The 18,560-nt window shown below is 40.8% G+C and overlaps 1 protein-coding gene and 1 non-coding gene across 2 annotated transcripts; one reads left to right on the top strand and one right to left on the bottom strand.

Moving 5' to 3' along the window:
• Positions 1–1,203: 1,203 nt before the first annotated feature.
• Positions 1,204–12,572, top strand: LOC150044774 (zinc finger protein 39-like). The gene is made up of 4 exons (XM_090321170.1): positions 1,204–1,263; positions 7,343–7,469; positions 7,950–8,033; positions 9,322–12,572. Exons 1-4 carry the CDS (start codon positions 1,207–1,209, stop codon positions 10,998–11,000), a joined length of 1,947 nt encoding a protein of 648 aa, XP_090177296.1. The 5' UTR covers positions 1,204–1,206; the 3' UTR covers positions 11,001–12,572.
• Positions 3,171–3,285, bottom strand: LOC150044775 (small nucleolar RNA SNORA31). Its single transcript, XR_016533134.1, has one exon. It is a non-coding gene; the product is annotated as a small nucleolar RNA SNORA31 (small nucleolar RNA).
• Positions 12,573–18,560: the final 5,988 nt, after the last annotated feature.

The following is an 18,560-nucleotide window of genomic DNA, read 5'->3' on the forward strand; positions in this document are numbered from 1 at the left end:
TCTGTCGTGGCTGATGCCTGTAATCCTAGCTTCTCTGGAGGCTGAGATCTGAGAATTGTGGTTCATAGCCAGCTCAGGCACTAAAGTCTCACAAGCATGTGGCTCATGCTTGTAATCTGAGATACTCAGGAGGCTGAGGTCTGAGGATCAAGGATCAAAGCCAGTCCAGGCAGAAAAGGACCCGAGAAAAGACTATCATCTTCTGGTTCTCTTACTCAGGATGTGTGGGTTGGATTGAGACACTCCTTTGACCGGTATTCTATGTGGCATCTTTATTAGGCCCTGTGTCTCCAGCAGGCTGGCCAACGTCCTTCATTTGACTGTTTAGGAAAGTCAGCATTAAGGACTTGTATTGTCTTTACTGATGGCCTTTTGACAAAAGCAGGTTAAATGACAAATTTCAAATCAATGCACAAGGGTACTCTGAGTGTTTGAATATACGGAAATGTGCCATTTGATAGCCATTATTGAAACATCATAACACAAGACTTACATAGCATATACACTTCTCCTGTATAAGTGTGTGTAAAAAATACTGAGTTATAAATGCATGTTTCTTGTGGTATTTAGTATGTAAATGAATGAGGTAATACACAAATGGTCAGTGCAGTCCTTGGATACCTTTGAATTAATAAAGTAATCATTCATACATGCCTCAGTGTATTTCAGTAAAAACTAGTTTTAATGAAGGTTTGGTTTTCTTTTTGTTAATTCTTAGTTAATTTTTAGTTAATTCTTTTATGTGGAAACATTTGTTGTCAGTAGCTTTTTGCCAGTTCTGGACTTGAACTCAGGGCATGGACAGTGTCCTTGAGCTTTTTCAAGGCTACAGCTCTACCACATGAGCCACAGCACCACTTCTGGCTTTTTTCTGTGCCTGTGGTACAAAGGAATCAAACCAAGGGCATCATGCATACTAAGCAAGCACTCTACCACTAGTCCACATTCCCACCCAAGCGAACATTAGCATTACGAATTCCGTATATCTATTAATCTATAAATAAATTGCTTTTATACTATCTATGTACCATCTAATGGACTGGATTCTTCTTTAGCAGAGAGTTTATTGCTATTCATGAGATATAAAAGGGTCTATAAGAAGGCTTTATGCTTCTCCAGCCTAAATAGCCTGTGTTGTGCAGGAAAAAATAGGGCAAAACCACACAGACTCTGTCCTAACCACCTCATTTGCTTTTTCTCCCAGCCATGCTTCCAGAAACTTCTGTGCATTGTCAAAAGCAAGAAAAAATGAGAAGAACTGTGGTGAGTTGCTTTTTATTTCTCTGGGTTTTACCTTTCATTTTGTGAAACTGTTTTGTAGATTTAAAAACAAAGAGATAAAGATGGTATTATATTGAACAGATTATAAAATCTTACATTCTGTCTACATTGAGTGCTAATTTGCTTCTGGTTGTTTTTAATTTTTCTGATGTAAGAAAAAGTAGCCACACTTGTTATGTGGTTCAGTGACAATGGGGAAGTGACTTCTCATGGAAGGTTGTCTAGCAGAGAGTGAGACATCACATTCCACGAGTAACATAAATAAATGTAGCTTAATGAAATGCTAGTGGAGCAGCTGAAATAGTGTGTTCACACACAACTTCAAGTGTGCTAGAAGAGATAAGCTGCATGTGTACAAATTCCTCTCCATACATGCTTCTTGGACAGTTTTGTGGTTTGTGTCTTACTTGGAAATTAGGCTACATGTGCCCCAATTTATTTTTCTTATTCTCCATCCCTCTTCCTTCCTTCTTTATTTTTCATTCCTTCTCTTTTGGCCAGTTCTGGGGCTTGGACTTAGGGCTTCAGCTCTGTGCTTGGGCTCTCCTCAAGGCTAGCACTCCACCACTTGAGCCACAGCATCACTTCTGGCTTTTTCTGTGTATGTGACACTGTCTGAGGAATCAAATCTGGGTCTTCCTGCATGCTAGGCAAGTACTCTACCACTGGGCTATGCTTTTCTGGCCCTACCTCTTGGTCATATATCTCACCTTTTTCTTTTCTTCAAATAATCTTGTTTTGGATTCATTTTGTGCAGCTTTTTCTGTGTGTGTGATACTGAGGAATTGAACCCGGGTCTTTATGCATGGTGGGCAAGCACTGTTCCACTAGGCCAAACTCCCTGCCAGGAACTAGTTTTTCTTATTGATCAATTGTCCTTTGGCTATTGGAATTGACATTTTCTTTTCTTTTCTTTCTTTCTTTTTTTTTTTTTTCTTTTTTACCATTCCTGAGTATGTTGCACTGATGAATCAAACCTGTATGCTAGGCGGGCACTCTTGCCACTAGGCCAAACTCCTGCCAGAAGTAACATTTTTTTTTTTACATTCATCCACTCATTTACTTATTTATTGATTAATTTTGCCAGTCCTGGGCTTGAGATTAGGGCATGAGCACTATCCTTGAACTTTCTCAAGGCTAGAATTCTACTACTTGAAACTCAGCACCACTTCCAGCTTTTTTTTTTTCTATGTAGGTGGTCCTGAGGAATCAAATACGGGCCTTCATGCATGTGAGCCAAGCACTTTACCACTAGGCCAAGGTACCAGCCCTATTTTTTTGTTGACAATGGGCCTTGAACTTAACCTGGGTCCTATTCCTGAACTTATCAACTCAAGCCTCACCATTCTATCCCTGGGCCTGGGCATTGTCCCTGAGCTCTTCAGCTAGAGGCTACTGCCCTACCCTGGAGCCACTTGCTGTGTTCTTGGGTTGAATTGGAGAGAAGACTGTTAGGTTATTTTGTCCCGGGGCTAGGTTTGAACCTTGATCTCAGATCTCAGCCTCTTTAGTAGCTAGGATTACAGGCAAGAGCCACTGCACCTAGCCAGAATTGACATTTTTTCTCACCCATTATATAGGAAAATTGTTGCTAACTATAAACTGAGACACTTGTACTGGATTCCAGACCCAAAGAAAATTAAAAAAAAAAAAAAAGAAGAAGAGATAAAAAAAAATAGAGCAGTAAAGAAAAACTGGGCTTCTCAAGTTTGACTAGCCTTTGGGCCTAGAGTCCCAGCAAGCAAGCATATTTAGTTCACAGAGGGAAGGTTGCAATGGATACATGAAAAAAATAAAACATCTATATTAATATTTCAATCAGAGCCAAAACAGAGTTTTAAGAGGCTTTTATTCTTTTATTCTTTTTTTTTTTTTTTTTTTTTTACTCATGATGTAATCCCTTATTCAATATGGGCAGCCACAGAGACAGAGAGAAAGCGCAGGGATTGTTTCCTTTTGCATCCTAGTGCAAACCAACTTTTATTCTTTTAAGACAGGACACTATAGACCACACAAAGTCCCGACATGAAATCCTCCTTAGCTAGCCTTCAAGGTCAACAGCATCCACAGGTTTGGTTCCCAGCCTTTCCAGCACTAAGGAAGAGGTGTGATCTCAGTCTCTGAACACTCCAGAGTTGCTGTTTTAACCCTTCTTGGCCAGCTTTCAGCATTCTGAATGCTGGCAGGGTGGAGCTTTAGTGCTAGTAGCTGGGCCTGAACTTAGAGCCTGGGCACTGTCCCTTAGCTTTTTTTTTTTTTTTTTTTTTTTGCCAGTCCTGGGCTTGAGCTCAGGGCCTGAGCACTGTCCTAGACTTTCTCAAGGCTACAGCTCCACCACTTGAGCCTCAGCACCATTTTCGGCTTTTTGTCTACGTATGTGGTACATAGGAATCGAACCCCGGTCTTCGTGCATGCTAGGCAAGCACTTTAACCACTAGGCCAAACTCCCAGTTCAGGGTGGAGCTTTAAACTCTCAGATTCAGAGTTCCTTTTTTTGTTTGTTTCTTTGTTTTTGCCTGTCCTGGGCTTGAGCTCAGGGCCTGAGCACTGTCCTTGCACTTTCACAAGCTAGAGCTCTACTACTTGAGCCTCAGCACCACTTCGGGCTTTCTTCTGTATATGTGGTACCAAGGAATCAAAACTGGACCTTTGTGCATTCTAGGCAGGCACTCTACCACTAAGCCAAACTCTCGGCCATCAAAAGGTTATTCATGATCTAGTAGCTATAATCTAGTCTGATAGTTTGACTGTTTTTTCATGAAGAATTAACTAGAAATTTAATTAATTAATTGATTAATTAATTGTTTTACCAGGCCTGGGCTTGAGCTCAGGGTCTGAGCACTGTCCTTGGACAGAGCTGGAGCTCTGTCACTTGAGACTCACCACCACTTTGGCTTTTTTCTATGTATGTGTTACTGAGGAATCGAACCCGGACTATCTTACATGCTAGGCAAGGACTCTACTAGCATTAGTCCAAACTCCTGGCCTCACTAGAAATTTTATGTACAGAACAAAGACCATCCTCAGGCTAATGCCTAGGGCTTCAGAAGAAGTTACACATGCACAAAAATTGTTGTTATTCTATAGAACTGCAAGAAAATAAATGTCCTGCCCAGTCTTATTCTTGGTCATGGAAGGCATAGGAAAAGGACATGATGACTATACTTCACTGTATTATTACTGTAAAAGTGTGCAATATTCTCACAGTGTCAGTATATGACATCATACAATATAGTTACTTTCCAATGAAATAATTCCATTTATAACGTGAATCTATTGCCTATTTTTTTCTGTTGAGTAATTATTTGAACTCAGGGCCTAATATTTATCGAGTATATACAGTATTATTGAATCTATATCACTAATCCATATGCAATATTAATGAATCTATATCACTAATCTGTATAATTTTGTTTTTAAGACACTTATTTATATATTGAATCTTCACGCATTAGGAATCACGAATATGGTGCTATAAGTTTCCCTTCTACAAATTATTTCAGAGAGGTTATATAAAATATATTGTCTATACATTCCTTTATAATTACCTAAACATAAACTATTTTAATTACCTTGTCGAGTATATGACTATGTTGGCATGGTTTGTCATTCTCATGTGTCTTGTAACACAATCAAAATTTAGATGAGCTGTTATTGAATGATCTTTTCCTGAAATTATCACTGTAGGGTTTTTTTGTTTGTTTGTTTGTTTGTTTGTTTGTTTTGCCTTTCCTGGGGCTAGAACTCAGGTCCTGGGCACTATCCTTGGGCTTTCTCAAGCCTAGCACTCAACCACTTGAGCCCTAGCACCACTTTAGTTTGTCTGCTTAATGGATTGTGAATTGAAGATTGTTCTCTTTCATTACTTTACAGATAGGTTTCCCTTTTGTGTTCAGCCAGCGTTCATCTCCAGTATTGTCAAGCATGGCTGGATTGGAAGAACTGTTGGTCATTATTCATATGTATTGGGTTCAGTGAGGGAGTCAATAGTCTCTCCTTTTGGGGTCTGGGAGTTTGACCTAGTAGTAGAGAGCTTGTGTAGTATGCACTAAGGCCAGGGTTCAATTCCTAGTTACCACATACATAGAGAAGCTGCAAGTGGTGCTATGGCTCAAGTGGTAGAGCACTAATCTTAAGGAAAGCCCAAGGACAGTGCTCAGGCCCTGAGCAGTCCTTTTAACCTCTCCTTTACACTCTGTTCAAGAAATTAGTATGATATTTTATTCCAACTTTTAAAATGTTCTGTTATTTTTAGATCAAATCCCTCTTTCTTTTCTTTTCTTTGCCCTGCAGGTGGTGGTTGTATTTCACATTTCTGTCTTCTTGAATATTCCTGAAACTCCTATACATTTGTCCACATTCTTCCATGAAGGCCTATTGCATGGCTAACTTGGTCAAGAAAGTGTTTAGTCCCTTCCAACCTTCATTCCGTCTGTAGGAGGTAGCAAAGGTCACAAAAATTTGTGCTGGCACTACATTTTCCTTTTTTAATTAGGAAGTATCTGGTATGGGTGACCACAGTTCCATCTTTAGAACTTTAGTAGCAGGCTGGGTGCAGTGGCTCACACTTGAAATCCTAGCTACTCAGGAGGCTGAGATCTGAGGATCAGGTTCAAAGCCAGTCCCAGGAACAAAAGCCCAAAAGATTTTTTTTTCTTGGCCAGTTCTGGGCATAAGCTCAGGGCCTGAGCACTGTCCTTGGACTTTCTCTACCACCTGGGCCTCAGCACCAGCTCTGCCTTTTTTCTGTATATGTGGTACTGTGGAATCAAACCCTAGTCTTTGTGCAAGCTAGGCAGGCACTCTACCACTAAGCCAAACTCCCACCAGTGACTTTTTTTGTTTTTTTTGTTGGGTCATGGGACTTAAAGTGAGTCTGAGCACTGTCCCTGAGCTCTTTAGCTCAAGGCCACCACCCTTACCATGGATCCAAGGCCCACTTCCCATTTTCTTGAGGTTAACTGGAGATGAGTGTCCTTTAATGCACTAGCTGGCTTTGAACCTCAGTCCTCATGTCTCAGCCTCCTGAGTAGCCACTGGCAGTACAAGATAGCATATTTTTATTGTGAGAAGTAAGTCATACCTTTTAAATGTTCCATCAGTCATTCCCTACTTTCTTATTGTTGAGGCTTGAACTCTTGGACTTGGGACTAGCCCTTTACCACATGAGCCAGAGCACCATTTCTGGCTTCCTCGATTTATGTGATAGTGAGCAATCGAACTCAGAGCTTCATGAATGCTGGGCAATCACTTCAGTACTAAGCCACATTCCAAGCTCTTCATTAGCTTCATTCTTTTCCATTTTCTTTTCTTTCTTGTTTCTTTTTTTCCTTTTTTTGCCAGACCTGAGGCTAGAACTTAGGGGATCGGCACTGTCCTCTGGCTTTTCAAGTCTAGCACTTCACCACTTGAGCCACAGTGCCACTTCTGGCTTTTTTTTTCAGTTGTATGAGGTACGGAGGATTTGAACCCAGGGTTTCATTCACGCTAGGCAAGTAGTCTATCCCTATGCTACACTCCTGGCCCATGAGCTACATTCTTGTGTATTGTCACTCACTTAATCATTCCCCTGGACACTCTACTTGTCATAGATGTCTGAATTGGATATGTGTTCCATGTGATGTCTTGAATCTGTTCTGCTTGCATACAAGAGCTCTTTATAAAAGACCAAATTAGGATATTCAGTTAGGAAGAATATGAAAATATGGAAAAATAATTTGTTTACTTCCTTGTTATCCTGAGAAATAGTAAATTTTATCAAATTAAGCTAAGGAATTCTTTCAGACACCTATGTATAGGTAATTATATCCTTCCAGGTTATAAACTCCTCAGCATTGCTTCTTTGTGTGTAATCCTACCAGCAGAAACATTGTGATACTAATTGCTAAGTTAATAGAGACAAACATTTCTGGTTTAATTTTTCTTTACCCTACTCTCTAGATAACAGAGCAAGCTCCAAACATTTGATGTCAGATAAGACATATACATAGAAGAGTGCATTTTCACACTTGGTATTCTTATGCCTCGGGGCTGATGACTTGATGGAAATGTGCTGTTACAGAAGCTGGTGTCATTTGATGATGTGGCTGTGGACTTCAGCTGGCAGGAGTGGCAGATCCTGAACATTGCCCAGAGAACCATGTACAGGGATGTCATGCTAGATACCTACAGCAACTTGGTGTCCTTGGGTGAGCAAAAATCATAATAATGTACAAGGTCAATGTCATTGTTTGTAGTGGATTTATGACTATTTGTCTTATTGGAGTGTAAGATTCCAGTCCACAGGATTTGCACACTAAATGAAGCACTGATTTCAGTGCTTCACTCCTGTAATCCTGGCTCCTTAGGGGGCTGAAATCTGAGAATTTGGGGTTGATGTCATCAATGGCAGAAAAATCCCCATGAGGCTCTTATCTCCAATTAACTACTGAAGACTGGAAGTGGTTCCTGTACTCAAACTGATAGAATTGTAGCTTGAAGCAAGAGATCTAAGTTCATGCCAGACAATTACTTAGCCAACTGAATGCAAAGTTCTGGGCTTGTCAACCATGCAACCAGTGAGATAAGAGAAACAAGATTAGGATCAGCCTTGTGAACAATCTGTGTGACATCCTAGAGCAGTGATGACCCAGCATGAGCAATAGTTCTCCACTACTTCTTATTAGCAGGGCACTGTTTTGCTAAACCTCCATTGATTGCCAAGCTGGAGCAAGGTACAGAACCATGGGGAGCCTCTGACCAGAACTTCACAGGTGAGTTACATCATCACATGTAGTGATACTGAGGCCTGTACTCAGAGGCTAAGTTCTTCTTGTGCTGTATGGAGGGATAATATTGCTAGTTTCCCTGTGTCCTGTGTGTGTCAGAAAGGTAGGTGATCCTTGTGTCAAAGGCCTGTGAAACAAGAATTCATATGGAGACCTACTAATTTGTCTGTGTCAGTAAAGTTAGCAATTTCTTTCTTTTTGTGGAAGTCGCTATGGAACAAAACGAATAAAGTGAATAATGTAGAAAATGAGAATTCATTTTCTGCCAGGTGCTGCTGGATTACACATGTAATCCTAGCTACTCAGGAGTGTGAGATCTGCTGATCTCTGTACAAAGCCAGCCTTGGCATGAAAGTCCTTTAGACACTGCTCTCTAAATAACCCCCAGAAAGCTGAAAGTGACCCTGTGGGTCAAAGTGGTAGTGCAGTAGTGTTGGCTGAAGAACTCAAGGAGAGTGTCCAGGCCCTAAGTTCAAGTCCCACAACTGACAAAAAAAGGAAGAAAGAAAGAGGGCAAAGAGATTTAATTTTATTGGAAACTAGGAGTATGCAGGTGTGCGGAAAGAAGGAATACATCAGAGCTGTTCTACTCTGAAATCCAAAATAGTTTATCAGTGGTGGGCAGAGACTGAGGTCCAAAACCAAAGCTTTTAGTCTAATAAGAATAATTAAGTAGGTGGTGATCTGGAGTATCTTTGGTTTTCCATGGTTATGACGAGCAGGAGTGTTAGGAATGGAATTTTCATGAGACTTTGTCTAAGATAGAGAAACACAAAAATTAAAATTCCCACAGATACCTCAATAATTCATAATGAGTAGTTAGAACTGAATGCACAAACCATTATGTGAAAGGCAAAGTGTCACCTAATGGTTCAGAAACACAGCAGCATAATATATTAGATATTTCAAAAATGTGAATGTAAAGAAAGCAGCTTTTCTCCCATGATCAAGCTAATAATATTTGAAAGAAAGTAAATAACGAAGGTAAGTATTGAGCTCAAAATTTTATCAGTACAAAGTTGAGGAATTTGAGGAAATATTCCTCTGATGTAAAAAAAAAAAAGGAAACACACAAAAACAATTTTCTCTGTAAAATATCAGTATTACTTTCTTAACTAAAACACTAGATAGAAAAGCATGTATTTCTCATATCAATTCCTGCTTCGATATTTTAAAAGCTCTTAACAGTTAGGATGGAAGAAAAAGTCTTTACCTTCCCGTTACAGGATCTTTGGTTCTCATTTGTATTTTTTTTTCCCATGACTCATTCTAGATATCCAAAAGATGGAGGCAATGACTCAAACCTGTGAGGAAAATCCAGCTGAATGTGTGTGTGAAATAGAAAGTATGTATAGTAACACAGAGGAGGAAAGAGTGAGATTAGTCCCAACTTTTAAGTTGAGTTCAAAACAGAAGCCAGAGCTGATGAGGAATAATGGGGATTCCTTAGGGCTGAGGACTGACAAGCTCATTGAGTGTCAGAGCATGTTTCTCTCCAGTAAGCCCAAAGGGATGCATGCTGCATACAGGCCTGCTGTGTCTCCCGCAACTGAACAATCCCTCAGGTATTCTGAGCATTTTACTCAAAATGATGAAAGTCCAGATGAGCTGCAGTACTTGAAATATGGTGGAGAAGAGAAGGTATTAAACCCAGAGGCCATATCGTTTAGGCATAATTGTGTTGATGTGGGAGAACCCACTGAAGACCATAATGAATACACAGAAGACTATGATAGGCCTGTTCTCCTTGCCCATGAGATACACCAGGAAGGAAGGAAAACACCTGAAGGTACTGTATGTGGAAGAAGATTGTCCTTAAGATCTACAGTCACTGCACATGAGAAAATGTACAAGGGGGAGAATCCATGTGGAGAATGTGAGGATTCTTCAAGGAAGAAAATATCCATTCCAAAATGTCAGAGCAAATATCCAGAGGTGCATTCCAATGAGTACAGCCAGTGTGCAAAATCTGTCTCTCAGAAGTCACACCCAACTTCCCAAACTCAAACACCCACAGAAGAGAAACCCTGTGGACACGGACATCGGAATATTTCCACCCAGGTATCAGTTCTGAACAAACACCACAGAACTCACACAGAAAAGAAACCTTATGAATGCAATCAATGTGGAAAGACCTTCAAGTGGAAGTCCTATCTGGATGTGCATTATAGAATTCACACAGGTGAGAAACCTTATGAATGCAACACATGTGGAAAATCTTTCAGAAAGAAGTCAAACCTCACTTTGCATCACGGAATTCACAAAGATGAGAAACCTTATAAGTGTAACAAATGTGAAAAGTCTTTCAGACAAAAGTCAAACCACTCTTCCCATCAGCGAACACACAGAGGAGAGAAACCCTTTGAATGTAAGGAATGTGACAAATCTTTCACCCTGAAATCAGATCTCAATATACGTACAAGAATTCACACCGAGAATAAACCTTATGAATGCAACCAATGTGGAAAGACCTTCATGAAGAAGTCATATCTTAATATGCATTATAGAATTCACACAGGTGAGAAACCTTATAAGTGTAACCAATGTGAAAAGTCTTTCAGACGAAAGTCATATCTCTCTTCCCATCAGCGAACACACACAGGAGAGAAACCCTTCCAATGTAAGGAATGTGACAAATCCTTCAGATGCAAGAGAGTTTTGAAAAACCACTGGAGAACACACACAGGAGAGAAACCTTATGAATGCACAAAATGTGCAAAGTCTTTCAGACAGAATGGACACCTCATTTTACATCAGAGAACACACACAGGAGTGAAACCCTTTGAATGTAAGGAATGTAACAAGTCCTTCTACTTCAAATCCGCTCTCAACCTACATAGAAGAATTCACACAGGACAGAAACCTTATGAATGTCAACAGTGTGGAAAGGCCTTTAACCAGAACTCAAATCTCAAAAGACATAGGAGAATTCACACACGTGAGATACTTTAGGAATAATAAATGTGAAAATCTTTCAACTACATAAAAACTCAGTTTGCATCAGACAACCCATGCAAGAGAGAACCCTGAGATTATAAACTGTCTTTGAAGCAGAGGTCACATCTCCTGCATTAGAAAAACCATTTGGGTCGAAGCCTTATGAATGCAGGAAGGCACAGCTGAGAACTCCTTAACATACAACAGAGAAATACTATGAATGAAACAAATGTGGAAAGTTTTTCAAGAAGATGGCATACCTCAGTTTTCATCAGAGAACACACACAAGGGAGAATCCATATGAATGTAAGAAATATCAAAATTTCTTCACCAAAGGAATATAGCTCAGTGTTCCTTGAACACACATAGGAGACAGGGAGTTTAGCCTAGTGACAGAATTCATATGGAGATCTAATAATATTTCTGTGACAGTGAACTTAGCAATTTCCTTCTTTCTGTGGAAGTCACAATGGAACAAATAGAATAAAGTGAATAATGTAGAAAATGAGATTTCATTTTGTACCAGGTGCTGGAGGGTCATACCTGTAATCGTACCTGCTCAGGAGGGTGAGATCTGAGGATCTCCGTTCAAAGAGGCCAGGCATGAAAGTCCTTTAGACGCTTCTCTCTAACCCCAGAAAGATGAAAGTGATCCAGAAGGTCAAACTGGTAGTGCACTAGTGTTGGCCGAAGACCTCAGGGACAGTGTCCAGTCCCTGAGTTCCAGTCCCACAACTGACAAAAAAAGAAAGAAGAGAGAAAAGAGCTTTAATTTTCTTCAAAAGTACGAGTATTCAGGTGTGAGGAAATAAGGAATACATCAGGGCTGTTCTCCTCTGAAAACCAAAATAGTTTATGAGTGGTGGGCCGAGACTGAGATCCAGAACCAAAGCTTTTAGTCTAGTGAGGATGATTAACTAGATGGTGAGCTGGAGTATCTTTTGTTTTCCAAGTTTCTGAGGAACAGGAGTGCTAGGAAAAGAATTTTGATGACACTTTGTGTAAGATAGAGAAAGCTAGAACTCAGTGCATAAACTCTTATGTGAAAAGCATAGAACAACTAATGGTTGAGAAAAAAGCTGCATAATGTATTAGTACAAAGTTGAGTAATTTGAGTAAATTTTCCTCTGGTGTAAAACAAACAATAAAGCAAACACAGAGAAACATTTTTCTCTGTGAAATATTAGTATTGGTTTCTTAATTAATACACTAGACAGAAAAGCATATATTTCTCATACATCACTTCCTAATTTGATATTTTGAAATCTGTTAACAGCTACGATGGATGGTTCTCATTTATCTTTTTTTTCCATGACTCATTCTACATGTCCAAAAGATGGAGGCAATGACTCAAACCTGTGAGAAAAATAGAGGTGAATGTATGTGTGAAATAGAAAGCATGAATAGTAACACAGTGGAGGAAAGAGTGAGATTAGTACCAACTTTACGTTGAGTCAAAACGGAAGCCAGAGCTGATGAGAAATACTGGGGATTCCTTAGGGCTGAGGACTGACAAGCTCAATGAGTGTCAGAGCATGCTTCTGTCGAGTAAGCCCGATGAGATGCATGCTGCATACAGGCCTGCTGTGTCTCCTTCAGTAGAACAATCCCTCAGATATTCTGAGCATTTCACTCAAAATGATGAAAGTCCAGATAAGCTGCAGTACTTGAAATATGGTGGAGAAAAGCAGGTATTAACCCCAGAGGCCATATCGTTTAGACATAATTGTGTTGATGGGGGAGAGCCCTCTCAAAACCATAATGAATACACAGAAGACTATGATAGGCCTGTTCTCCTTGCCCATGAGATACACCAGGAAGGAAGGAAAACACCTGAAGGTACTATCTGTGGAAGAAGATTGTCCTTAAGATCTACAGTCACTACACATAAAAAAATGTACAAGGGGGAGAATCCATGTGGAGAATGTGAGGATTCTTCAAGGAAGAAAATATCCATTCCAAAATGTCAGAGCAAATATCCAGAGGTGCAATCTGATGAGTACAGCCAGTGTGCAAAATCTGTCTCTCAGAAGTCACACCCAACTTCCCAAACTCAAACACCCACAGAAGAGAAACCCTCTGGATGAAGGACTTAGGAAAATTTCCACGCAGTAGTCAGTTCTGATCAGACACCAGAGTACTCACACCAAAAAGAAACCTTATGAATGCAACCAAAGTGGAAAGACCTTCAAGTGGAAGTCATATCTCGGTGTGCATCATAGAATTTACACCAGTGAGAAACCTTATAACTGTAGAGAATGTGAAAAGTCTTTCAGACAAAAGTCCTACCTCTCTTCCCATCAGCGAATACACACAGGAGAGAAGCCCTTTGAATGTAAGGAATGTGACAAATCCTCCAGACATAAGACAAATTTCAAAAGCCACTGGAGAACACACACAGGAGAGAAACCATTTGAATGTAAGGAATGTACCAAATCCTTCACCCAAAAATTATATCTCAGGAGACATACAAGAATTCATACAAGAGAGAAACCTTATGAATGTTAACTGTGTGGAAAGACCTTTAACCGGGCCTCAATTCTCAGTAGACATAGAAGAATTTACTGACCTGAAATACTTTAGGATAAATTCCCCTTTTTATATGGAAAAAAAAAAAGGTTGCAAATGCGAGCAGCCATGCCTGACTCTAATTTCTAACTATTTAATTCTTTTGAAAGTTAAATTTGCAGATTCTTTTCATAGTTTCAAATTTCAACCCCCAACAGCATTAAGTTTAACATTTGATTTCCCAAAGATTAATTAAGCAGATAAGATTTTTAAATATCAATTAACTGTTTGTTAAAAGAAACAAAACTTTAATGAATGTATCCTTACCAATGTAAGTCTGGATTTGACAACTTGAAAAATAAATCTTAGTTCCTACTCTTCCTTATGGGGAATGTATTCCATGAATGGATCATGCTGCTGAGTGATTGCTCCTTTATTTGATGGATAATTTAAGTGGATACAAATCTTATGGTTCTGAGCTGTACCTGAAACAGTAGAGGCCTCAGCAAAGATTCTAGGCCTTGAGAGGGAGGGAGGGAGGCAAGGAGGAAAGGAGGAAGGAAGCCCGTCATGGGCTTGAGTTCAGAGCCTGAGCAGTGTCCTTGGACTTTCTCAAGGCTAGAGAGGATCAGACATTTTATAGAAGCTTAGAATGAAACCCCATTCATCTACATAGATACAGTAAGCTTGACCTAAGTTTATAATTCCTAGAAGCAAGATGGATGGCATTGTATAAGTGGCAGTGTGGCTCAAGTGGTAGAGGACTAGCCTTGAGCTAAAGAGCTCAGGGACAGTGCCCAAGCCCCAGGGTCTTGCTGTACCACATCGCCCCCCCCTCCACAGTCCAAAAAAACAAAAACAAAAAAAGCAAAATTGGTGCAAACTCTGATTCTGTTAAGGCCTGGTCTTTGTGACAGAAGTCCAGCAGTCCTGGGGCTTGAACTCAGGACCTGACCTCTGTCCTTGGCCTTTCTGTAGGCTAGAGGTTTATCACTTGAGTTACAGCACCAGTTCTGTTTTTTTTATGTATGTGGAACCCAGGAATTGAAACAGGGTCTTGGTGCATGCTAGGCAAGCACTCTATCACTAGGCCAAATCCCACAGCCCAGTAGCTTGCTTTTTAATAAAGACCATATATATAATTCCCTAAATTGTGACGTCACTATATTGGGCTAATCTCTTGGTCTTATCATATCATTATTATAGGAAAGGCAAGTAAAGCACAGCAAGTGCTCTCAGACTGTGCCCAAGCTCTGAGTTCAAGACCAAGACTAATAGCAAAGAGAGAGGGGTAGGGACTTAAAAGAAAGGTAAAATTGAGAAACAACCAAAACAGCAGCAAAAAGCTCCTTAAGTTTTCATAGACAGGCTGGGCATGGTGGCTTATGCCTGTCATCCTAGCTCCTCAAGAGGCTGAGATGTGAGGATCAAGGTTCAAAGCCAGCCCAGGCATAAAAGAACCTGAGACTCTTATCTCCAATTAACCTCTAGAAAACTGGAAGTGGGGCTGGGGCTCAAAGGGTAGGGTGGTAGCCTTGAGTCAGAGTGCTCAGTGACAGTGCCCAGGCCTAGAGTTCAAGTCCCATTATCCACAAAAAAAAACTCAGAAAATGTTGCTGACTCAAAAAAAAAAAGGGCATGGGTCCTATCTTACGGGGAATGGCACCTCACTAGTCAGATAGTAGAAATGTGGTGCCCTCCAGCCCGGGACGAGGGGATTTGACTCATGGAGACGGGCGTGATCGGTAGCCATTCGTGTTAAACCAAACACGCATGCACCTCTCTCATTGGTCCTCGTTCGAGACAGTGAGAAAACACAGAGCCTCATGTAGTCCCACCCCAGATAGTTGGCCAATAGTTTTATGCTGCTTCATCATCTGGACAGATGATGCCTGCATTGCAAGCATACAAAATGGACCTATCAACGTGAGGCTTACCACTTACCCAAGCAGGTAGAATTGGAGGTGTTGTACCCTAACTTTGAGATCGCCCCGAAAGACCACCAGAGACCACGATCAATGCAAACCGCAAGCTCCAGTTTGGTCCTCCACGCCCATGAAAGTCAGTTTGGAGGCCCAGAGCACAGAGTCAGCACAGTTTTACAGTACAGAACAAACAAGTGTGGGGAATTTCCATTTTCACAATATTATAGTTAATTACCTCTTCCATTGATGGACTCCTTAACCCCTTATCTGCTTTATTAAGTGTAAACAGTTGTGAAGCACAGCTGCTGACTCGGGGACGAATTCCCCATGTCTCCACTAAGTCTCAGAGCGAATAGCTTAAGGCACTTTGAAATCCTTCCGAGGAGGGTTTAGAGGAAATCATCTCCCAGCTGTCTGCAAGATGGAGGTAGTTCTAACAAGATGGATTTGGACTAGCTAGAGCTTCTCAGCTCTGGCTCTTCATTTTTAGCTACAGCTCTTCAGAGGCTAAGTGATTACCAGCAATTAACCAGTCATCTCCTCCCATAACCTTCCCTTACACGAGACCTGCTTGAGACGGGTTTAGAAAAAACATGTGACTGATTTTTAACTTAAATCTCTATTAAGAGACTTCCCCTTTCCTCCACAGCCAAGGTCAAGAGGCCCTAGGCCATGCTCCTTAGATTCTCCCAACCCATTTCCAGGCAGACATCATGATTTCTCCATGCTGCATCTTTCACATTCGTGGGGGGAATTACCCACAACTCACACAACTTTTATATTTGGCTAGGTCTTTCTGGGAAAGGGGGAGGGATCCCACATTCCCTATCTTGCCTGCCCGCTACTAGGGTCCAGTCCCCCAATATTAGAGTCTGTGATCAAAGGAACAAGTCTGACACAAAAGCAGGAGTTAAACAGAGTTTTATTCTACACCTAGCATAGAGAATCGTACTGACCAGTCAGGGCCTTCTCTAAGATGTGAGAGAGCAAGCCCCTGTAATCTCACAGGTTACTTTTTAGGCCACTAGCCGTATGGTTAGGCTTGGCCATACAGACGGGCCAATGGAATCTCAAGCTCCCTGAGAGATGGCTAGGGCAACCACTGACGCCTTTGCTGTTTGAATTGACCTATCATCTAGGTGGGCTTCTGGCACACTGCTCTGACAACAAAGAAAACAGAGGGAGATTTCTGGCAGGATGAGGGGGTAGGGTGGGGGAGGAATTCTGGTAACTCCACCTGGTTAAGCTGCTCTTGTAATCTGAGCTGTTATCAGGGAATTTACAGCCCCTGAGTTGAGTCAAGTACTCCTTTTTCCTGAAGATGGGCAATGCCTATAGGAGAAGGATTTGGAGGGAAGTCAAGAAAGGGTCCCTTCACAACCAAGCTGCTTTAAAGAACTGACATTTGCAGTGCCCAGGACCTGAGTTCAAGCCCAACACTGGGGAGTAAAAAAAAAAAAAGAGTAGCACATAGAATAGGTACTGGAACAAATATCTTTTAAAGAAAGAAGCAGAACTGGGTGCCAGTGGCTCATGCGTGTAATCCTAGGTACTCACGAGGTTGAGAAGTGAGGACTGCAGTTCAGGCCAGCCTGGGCATAAAAGTCAGTGAGGCTTTTATCTCCTATTAGCCACCTGAAAACTGGAAAGTAGTACAGTGGCTCAAGTGGGAGAGTGCTAGCCTTGGGCCAAAGAATTTAGGGCCAGTGCCCAGATCCAATGTTCAAGCCCTATAACCAACCAACCAACCAATAAATAAATAAGTAAGTAAATAAAGGCAAGAAATTAAACCTCAAAGGCATTCAATAAATTCTGTGTCATATACCTGAGAAATCACAACTTAGCCATTGAAAATTATCAATTGTCTTTTCACTCTGTTCTAGCACTGGTGATTTCACTCAGTAAACTGAGTGAAAGGTAAATATTCCATGGTTTCTTTCTAAAAGGCAAAATATTTTCCTTCTTGTGATTACTGGATGTTTTTAGTACAATCACTCATAGGAAAGAGTTCTGGAACAATTCAGGGAGAATGACTGACCCCTTATGATCCCACTCAAATTAGAAATCACTGTTCTATGAAGCTCGCTGGCTGAAACAAACCACTTCTTACATCTCTACCCTCTGATGCAGAAAGTAGCAGCTGGATGTCATCTTCAGTTTTCAAAGCAAATATATTAAACAATTCTGGAATGACCTTCTTCTTGTGCTGATATGCTGAAGATGGCCTATTTCCATGTCCAAGACTGGATCCACAGCAACAGCTCACCTGTGTGAAGGAAGCACAAAAGCATTCACTCTCACAAGCAATATGGAATCAGTTATTGATGAGTAAGGGTCTGAGTTATTAGATGTAAATTAATTTCATTGTTTCTAGTTTGTGTGTGTCAGGAGTACGTATTGAACTCAGGATTCTTGCTCTTCCTTGGCATTTTCCCTTACGGATGATAGGCTGCCTGTTAAGCATACCTGCACTTCGGGTTTCTCACTGCTGAACTGGAGACAAGTCTCAATGCTATTTCCTGACTGTACTGGCCTTGCAACCCCAGATCTCAGCCTCCAGAGTAGCTAGGATTACAAGCCTCAGCCACTGTGCCCAACTGAGACATTTATTTTTTCAAATCTGATAAATATTGCTTAAACCTCAAGGGATGCTTCAGACACTGCAGTCCTCTTACTTAAGCCTATGTAGCTAGAATAATAGGCAAGGGTTCTAATATTTCCTTTATTCAAGGTAAATCTGCTAGAAAAAAGTATATCATTTTTTTGTTTTTTCTGAACTTACAGTAGTGAGATCAGAGCGTGAGAGTTTGTTTTTGTTGTTGTTGTTTTGTTTTGTTTTGGGGTGTTTTTTTTTTTTAGTGAAGGTTGGTGCTCTTATTTCCAGAAGCACAAGTCACTTCTGTGTTTTTAGTAGTTAAAGTTTGAAATACTGCCCGACTATACTGCAATGGCAGATTTTGAACTGTGCTTCAGATCTTAGGCTGCTGAGTATTTTTCCGTACTTTAGAAAGTTGTCATTGCTCCTTCATTTGATGGATAATTTCAGTGGTTCTGAGCTGTACCTGAGTAGAAGAGGCCTCAGCAAACATGCTACGACTTGAAAGGGAGGGAGGGAGGCAGAGAGTGAGAGAGGGAGGGAGGA

This window comes from Megascapheus bottae, chromosome 29 (assembly GCF_031878675.1).
Source record: "Megascapheus bottae isolate mThoBot1 chromosome 29, mThoBot2.hap1, whole genome shotgun sequence".
In the NCBI taxonomy this organism is placed as follows: Eukaryota; Metazoa; Chordata; class Mammalia; order Rodentia; family Geomyidae; genus Megascapheus; species Megascapheus bottae.

Excerpts from the sequence above, each read along its gene's own strand:
- LOC150044774 (XM_090321170.1), top strand. The coding sequence starts at position 1,207 with ATGCTTCCAGAAACTTCTGTGCATTGTCAAAAGCAAGAAAAAATGAGA. Across the intron at positions 1,264-7,342 it reads AAAAAATGAGAAGAACTGTG|AAGCTGGTGTCATTTGATGA; the intron begins GTGAGTTGCTTT and ends GTGCTGTTACAG. Across the intron at positions 7,470-7,949 it reads CAGCAACTTGGTGTCCTTGG|GGCACTGTTTTGCTAAACCT; the intron begins GTGAGCAAAAAT and ends TCTTATTAGCAG.